The following is a 6868-nucleotide window of genomic DNA, read 5'->3' as shown; positions in this document are numbered from 1 at the left end:
AGACTGCATTGGTAGACACTATCAAAGATGAGAGATTTGAAAATATGAAATTTGCCAAGGTGGAGATTTGTTGAATATGGTGTGGCAAATTTAGTCCCACATCGAATAAGTTTTTTTTTGATGTGGCCAAATTAGTCCCACATTGGATAAGTTTGGGAATGTGTAGTGTCTTAGGTTCTATATATAGAAACCCTTCCCTTCACTTTGAAATCATCCCAACTACAAGTTCATTTGTAACTTCTAAGGCTTGTAGTTTTCTCTTCTCTCTCTATTGTAATATTTCTTAGTGAAATATATTTGGTAGTGTCCGAGGAAGTAGGCATAATTGGCTGAACCTCGTTAAATTCTTGGTGTTCTTTCTTTCTTGTTTTGCTTTTGGTTTAAAATTTGCTAGACGTTTCCGCAACACCTATGTCATTCCACCAAGACTCTACATCCACTCACCTATCATAAGCTATGTATCGTGCCTTTGAGCTTTTCATGCTCCGTTTCTTTGGTTTCACTTAAAGCTGCAATATTTGCTCTCACTTTAGACCGCACAATCACTCAACATGCAACATGCGCACTTCACCATCCCTCAAGCCTCAAGATGCTCTTCACATTCACCACAACGAATTCACTGACACAGCAAATGCAAATGACTCATGGAAGAAACAACCATAATGGCCACTTGCCAAGAAATAGTATGCATAACCATGCCTCCATAGTCCATCCCATCATGACGAGAGCCCTGAAAATGCATGCTTCTCAAGTGCCACCCCATAAATAATGGCTCCATTGGCCAAACATTTTTCTAAACATTCGTGTCTCTTACTCTTACATATTCTCTTGTCCTCCACTCTGTCACCTGAATGCACCTTCACGCCTTTTTATATTCAAAACTAAAAAATGAGACATGACCAAAACGAACAGAATAATAATACTAAGAATCACACAGGCATTTAAATTAGGCGCAATAAATAGTAAAAGTCATGAGTACTATTGAGTCATGACCACCGAATAATCCAAAGCTCTACAAAACGACACAAGCTGAATTGTAAATAGAATACCAAAATGTTAAAAAAAGAAAGCAATGCGGCTTAATTTATGAAAGTGTTTTTTGATGTGTGGTAGCAAGTGAAAAAACCAAAGCAGAGATTTTCTCTTCAATCAGCAGTGGTCCAAGTCATGTCGTTCTCGAATATCCAATGGCACACCTCAATTTTGCCAGGGCCAAACCCCAACGCGGAGAACGCCCCATGTTGAGGGCCCCACGCTGACGTGTCAAGGTGACAGATGGCAACCCCATGGTTGATCTTCTCCTTGGAGTCCACGTCCAGAATATCAGCTTCGTACACTCTCACTAGGGGCACACTGTGGCAATAATACAATAAGTAAGGGTACAAACTCTGATGACATGAAACCGCTTTGATCGCTTTTCCACCGTTCACTGCGTAGACTCTCCCAATCATCACACTCGATCCTGACCCGTTCACATTCTCCGTCCATCTCAAAGCCACGTTGGGACCCACCACAGATACCGCAAAATCTATCATCTGCTCCGCGGACGAAACGCACCGTTTCGTCTCGCCCTTGCTCGGTGCCCTCTCGCACTCTTTCAAAGCGTTCACCATCACGCGCTCGGTGGAAGACGCTTCCCGCGCGTGAAACACCTCCTTCATTTCCTCAATCCTCGACGACGAGAACGGTAATTTCGACGCAATAGAGAGGGGCAAAAACGTCCTTGCAGGCATTTTATCTTTAATATCAGGCATTACCATAACCTTCCCTTCCTTCATGGTTGATTCTCTGAAGAATTTACCCGGTTCGATCCATTTATTTACGGTTTTGCCACTGGATGCGCTGAAATTGCGATACTCCGAAAACGACGCGCCGTTTTTGTTGTAAAACTTAAACGCGCGGCCTAGACCGTATGATTTGAATCCGAACGAGGCTTTCCCCGACGCGCCCTTTCCGTACTCCGCGAAACTGTCGTTTCCGACGTTGAACGACATGCCGTAGTTTGCGAACGTGGCGGCGCCGGAGTTCGACTTCGCGGCGTAGCTTTGGAATGAGTCGTCGCCGACGTTGGCGCGGTTGCGGTAGCTGAGGAAATTATCCGCGGCGGATCCGGAGGATCCGGCGCCGTAGCTTTTGAAAACGTGCCGCGGATTGTTGCCGTTGAGGCTGTAGAATTTGAAGGTGTCGTTGCTCGCTCCGGCGCTGAAGTCGCCGTAGCTGTTGAACTCCGATTGGAGAATGTTCGCGTCGCCGGCGTAATTCGCGAACTCGCTGGTTCCGCCGCGAACGCGTTTTCCGTAGCTAGTGAAAGACTGCGAGCCGGAGTTCGTTTCGTTGCCGTAGCTCGAGAACGAGAGTTTGTGATTGCTGGCGCCGGAGTCGTAGGTTGTGAAACCTAGATTCGGAACGTTGACCGTTTTGTCGTAGCTGTTGAAGTCGCTGGAGGTTTCCGCCGCGCCGGAGCCGTAGCTGGAGAAGTTCGTGTTGGCGACGTTGCCGTTGTCGGCGTAGTTCTTGAACTGGCCGCTGTGGCGCGTTGCGGCGGCGCTGTATTTTCTAAACGCGTCGTTGTTGGCGTTTAGGCCGTTGGAGTAGTTTTTGAACGAGTCGACTCCGCCGACTCGGGACGAGCCGTAGTTGGCGAAGCGTTTGTTGTTGTAAACGGCGAAGTTGGCGTCGTCGCTTTTGCGTCGGGGCGTGTTTGGTGGTGTGTCGTCGAAGGAACAGAGTAAGTTGGGTGAGGAACAGAGAGAGTGGTGAAGCTTGGGAGTGAAGGGTTTGGGTTTTCGGTTTAGGAGGTTGTTGAGCGTGGCGTAGTGTTGTGGAGTGAGAGGTGAAGCTTTGGAGAGAAGGAATTGAGGGATGGGAAGCTCGTTTGAAACGCGAGTTTTCCAGTAGCGAATGAGAGAGGCTTTGGGGGTGAACGGGTTGATGTTGTTCTGTTTGGAATAGTGGCGCGTTTGGGGCAGAGGCATTCCTTCTGTTGCTCGAGAAACCTGCGTGCCAAACAATGCAATGCAGTTAGATTGATTAATTGGTCTGCAATGTATATGTGCAATGAGATAGAATTGTGTTGGTTCTTACATGGAAAGATGAGAGCGACAAGAAGAAGCAGAAGAAGAAGAAGAAGTGAGTGTTCATTTTGAAGTGGTGCGTGCGCAGTGGTGAGAAACTAGACAGTGATGTTGATATATAAGAAGAAAAGGAGGGGAAATTTGATCAATTGGGGCCAGAGGACAATAAATTTGTGGTCTCCCCAGACACAGTTTGCTTTTCTCTGCGGCAACATGGTATCAATGACTAGGTACCATGCTTTTCTTTTCTTTCCTTTTTCTTGTTTTTTTTTTCTTTTCCTCCTTTGGAAATATGATTCTTCACGCTTACATTGATTAGTAGCTGAGAAGTAGTTTATCTCTTAATTTACATATACATCTCTTCATGATAAAAATACAATGGTCCAATATCAAAATACTCAATACTTTAATTATGATAACTTTAATAATGTTAGCTAATTTAAGATCCAAATATTAACATTAAAAGAAGAATTTAGATCATTTGTATTATTTAGTTTCAACTGAAAACTTGTTTCCGACCAATTAAAAATCCTACATTTTTTAAGAGTTAGAAAATAGAAATATAAACTATTTACACTCTATTAAGAAGCCTTTCTAAACCCTAAACATAATATATCTATGTTGTCTTTATATATTTATGTATAATGCAGCTTTAAGAGTAAAATGATTTTTTATTTGCTTGTCTTTTCTTCCATTGCTCTTGAGACAGTTAAATATGGCAAGGTCGTGCGTGCCCTCGTTTTGAATGATTTATTTGTATTATTATGTACCTTCGAGATTAGTTAGTGGAGCCCTAATGGTTGTAACAATGTGAACCATGTTGAGTTTATGTTATAATAATGATCAAGTTGATGATGAGAGGGGGATCAAGAGTTTTGAACATTATTCAATGGGATTAGGTATGGTTAAATAATGGATAAACTAGGTAATCCAATTGTTGAACTCAGAACTCGGTTTGTAGATGCTTCCTTTTTGACCTTACCTATCCTTTAATCGATTATTGGGCCCCTCTTGTACTAAATGCCTCTAACTGCGTTTCATCGTTTTAAGTTGATGGATTTATTGTTTTAGTAAAAGCTGTGCTGATCACAGGCACAGAGAATGAGTTAGCGCATGTTTAGTAAGGATTAATTTTGAGAAAACAATTGTTTTTTAAATCTTGCGAAAATTTTAATGAAAAAATATTTGTTTATACAAAATTAATTATATTAAGTGTGCGATGAATAAAAATAACTTATAACTAGATTGAAAGTTATAAGCTAATAGTTGAAAAATTATAAATTTATAAGTTAATTGAGTTAGGTTTTAGAGACTTGTCTCTAGCTGGACAAGTCTCAAAGCTCGAGAGTTTATAAAGGTATTTATAGGTTATTTATCAACAAAATTTTTATATTGGTAAGAATTGAATTTATATCGTTTTAAAATATAAGTTTGTCTCTTACCAATTGAACCAACCTTTGTTAACTTATAAGTTATAAATTGTAAGTTCTTAAAATAAATTTACCTACTAAACAAATTTATTTTAGTCAAAATATTTTATAAACAAATTAAAAAGAAATTTTAAATTTCTCAAATATTTTGATAAATATAGTCTAATTACACAACTAACAATTGCTTATAACACTTTACTCACATTATTTAAAATGTAACATTATGTAATTTATGAGCTAATAAGTTCTTGACTTTTTTTTTTTTAATCTCTAATATCATATCATAAGTCTTTGTTTTATGTTCTTTTATATTGTTTAACACTTGTTAAATAGTTCGACAGATAGATTTATCAAAAAAAATTAATTAAATGAGTAAACTAATTAGCTTTAAACTTCTAAGTTAGCTTATATCGGCTAATTTTTCCAAATGCATTCTAATTGATAGGGTATTTTACATAGCAACTATATTATTTAACTAATTTAGGGCATCTGTAATGAAGCAATCAATATGAATTGTTTTCTTAAGATAATAAAAAATAAAACTCAAAGGAATTGCTTTATTGGACATGTCCTAATTATATATTCTATATATTTTATATTCATGAATTATTGTAATATGTATAATGTATTTTATAATATTCTCGTGATGTCTTGTCATCTTTTCTCTACTTTAATTATTTTATCTTATCAAAAAATTTATTACATTAAGTTATAAAATAAATTAATATATGCAAAGTGGTAATCATTTGAAAAAATATATATAATTATTAAATTAAAGTTGTGGACAAATAATATTAAGCATGTTAGTTCTTTATTTTATTTTGCATTCATTAACTAATTTTATCAAATATTTTTAATTTAATCAGTTGATTTTTCTACTTTCAACATTTAACTAACTTTTCAATCTAGTTAATTTTTGGCTAAAAACCTATTTTGGTCCCTTATAATCTTTTTTTGTTTCAATTTAGTCCCTCGTTAATTTTTTATCTCAATTTGGTCCCAAACTAATTAATTGGTTTCAATTTAGTCCCAAATTAATTAATTAGTTTCAATGTGGGACTTCCGTCCAAATTATTTAAACAGAGTTAACTTTTGGCCACGTGGATGCCACGTAGATGCATACGTGGTATCCACGTGGATGAGAATTTTTTTTGAAAACACCTGGACCCGGAACGGCCCGTTCTGGATTCAGAACGGCCCGTTCCAAAACTGTGAATAAAAAATTCTTTATTTAATTGTGTTTTTGATATTATAGTTATGCAATTTTGATCTCTAAGGTTTTAATTGAGTAATTTCAGTCCTTAAAAGATTACAGTTGTGTAATTTTAGTCTCACAATTTTTAATTGAAGAATTTTAATCTCTCAAATATCATAATTGTGCAATTTTAGTCTTTCTCATTAAAAATTTAATAATTTTAAAATTTTAATTATATATATATATATATATAATGTTTTAAAACTATATAATTGTTTGTTTATTTAAATTAACGTATATTATTATTATTTTTAATGTATTAAATGATATATATTTATTATTACTAAATAAATAAAATTTATATATTATTAGTATTTTAATATTACTGATAAATTCATATCAATAATATTTTTACAATATTTATAAATAAACTAATAATTTGATATATATAACTTAATATATATTAATATACTTTTACAAAAATATAAATATATAAGATCAGATATATATTTCTAATTAATATACTTATAATTTTGTAAAAGTATATTAATATATAACAAGTTATATTTATCAAATTATTAGTTTATCTATAAATATATTAATAATATTATTGATATAATATTAAAAATTATAATATACGTTAATTTGAATAGATAAATAATTATTTAATTTTAAAACATTATATATATATATATATATATATATATATTAAAATTATTAATTTTTAATGGGAGAAACAAAAATCATACTATTATGATATTCGAGGGACTAAAATTGTTCAATTAAAAATTGAAGGATGTGACACCCTCTACTCCAACGTTAATACACAATAAATGTAAACAATAATTTCTTTTTCTTTTTGAGTAAATAAAATCTTTCATAGTTTAATAACATCTTTCATGTATAAAACAATTGTTTCAAATCTCATAAGGTAGAAGATTCACATTCGTAACTCATCAATCATAAAAAGTCAACATATAAGTATCAAAACTTAAAAAGTCATATAAAAGAAAATATAAACTTAATTCCAACAAAGGTGGCAGTGCCTCCTAGTTAGGAATTAATTTTCAATTCATATAATAAAAATAATATGATAAAGATGTACATTTTGGTCTTTTCTCAAGAACGTTCAAAATTACAAAGGAAGAGAAAATTAAAGCTTTTAAAAC

General features: G+C 34.6%; 1 protein-coding gene across 1 annotated transcript; it reads right to left on the bottom strand.

The window, feature by feature from the left end:
- Positions 1-914: 914 nt before the first annotated feature.
- Positions 915-3443, bottom strand: LOC109811081 (polygalacturonase 1 beta-like protein 2). The gene is made up of 2 exons (XM_020374713.3): positions 3085-3443; positions 915-2996 (listed from the first exon to the last, which is right to left on the bottom strand). The coding sequence occupies exons 1-2, from the start codon at positions 3139-3141 to the stop codon at positions 1146-1148; spliced, it is 1908 nt and encodes a 635-aa protein (XP_020230302.1). The 5' UTR covers positions 3142-3443; the 3' UTR covers positions 915-1145.
- Positions 3444-6868: the final 3425 nt, after the last annotated feature.

The sequence above is a fragment of the Cajanus cajan genome, chromosome 6 (assembly GCF_000230855.2).
Source record: "Cajanus cajan strain Asha chromosome 6, NIPB_CcT2T_4, whole genome shotgun sequence".
NCBI classification, from domain to species: Eukaryota; Viridiplantae; Streptophyta; class Magnoliopsida; order Fabales; family Fabaceae; genus Cajanus; species Cajanus cajan.
Note: the sequence above shows the minus strand (reverse complement) of the source record. Positions and strands in the feature narration are given on the sequence as shown.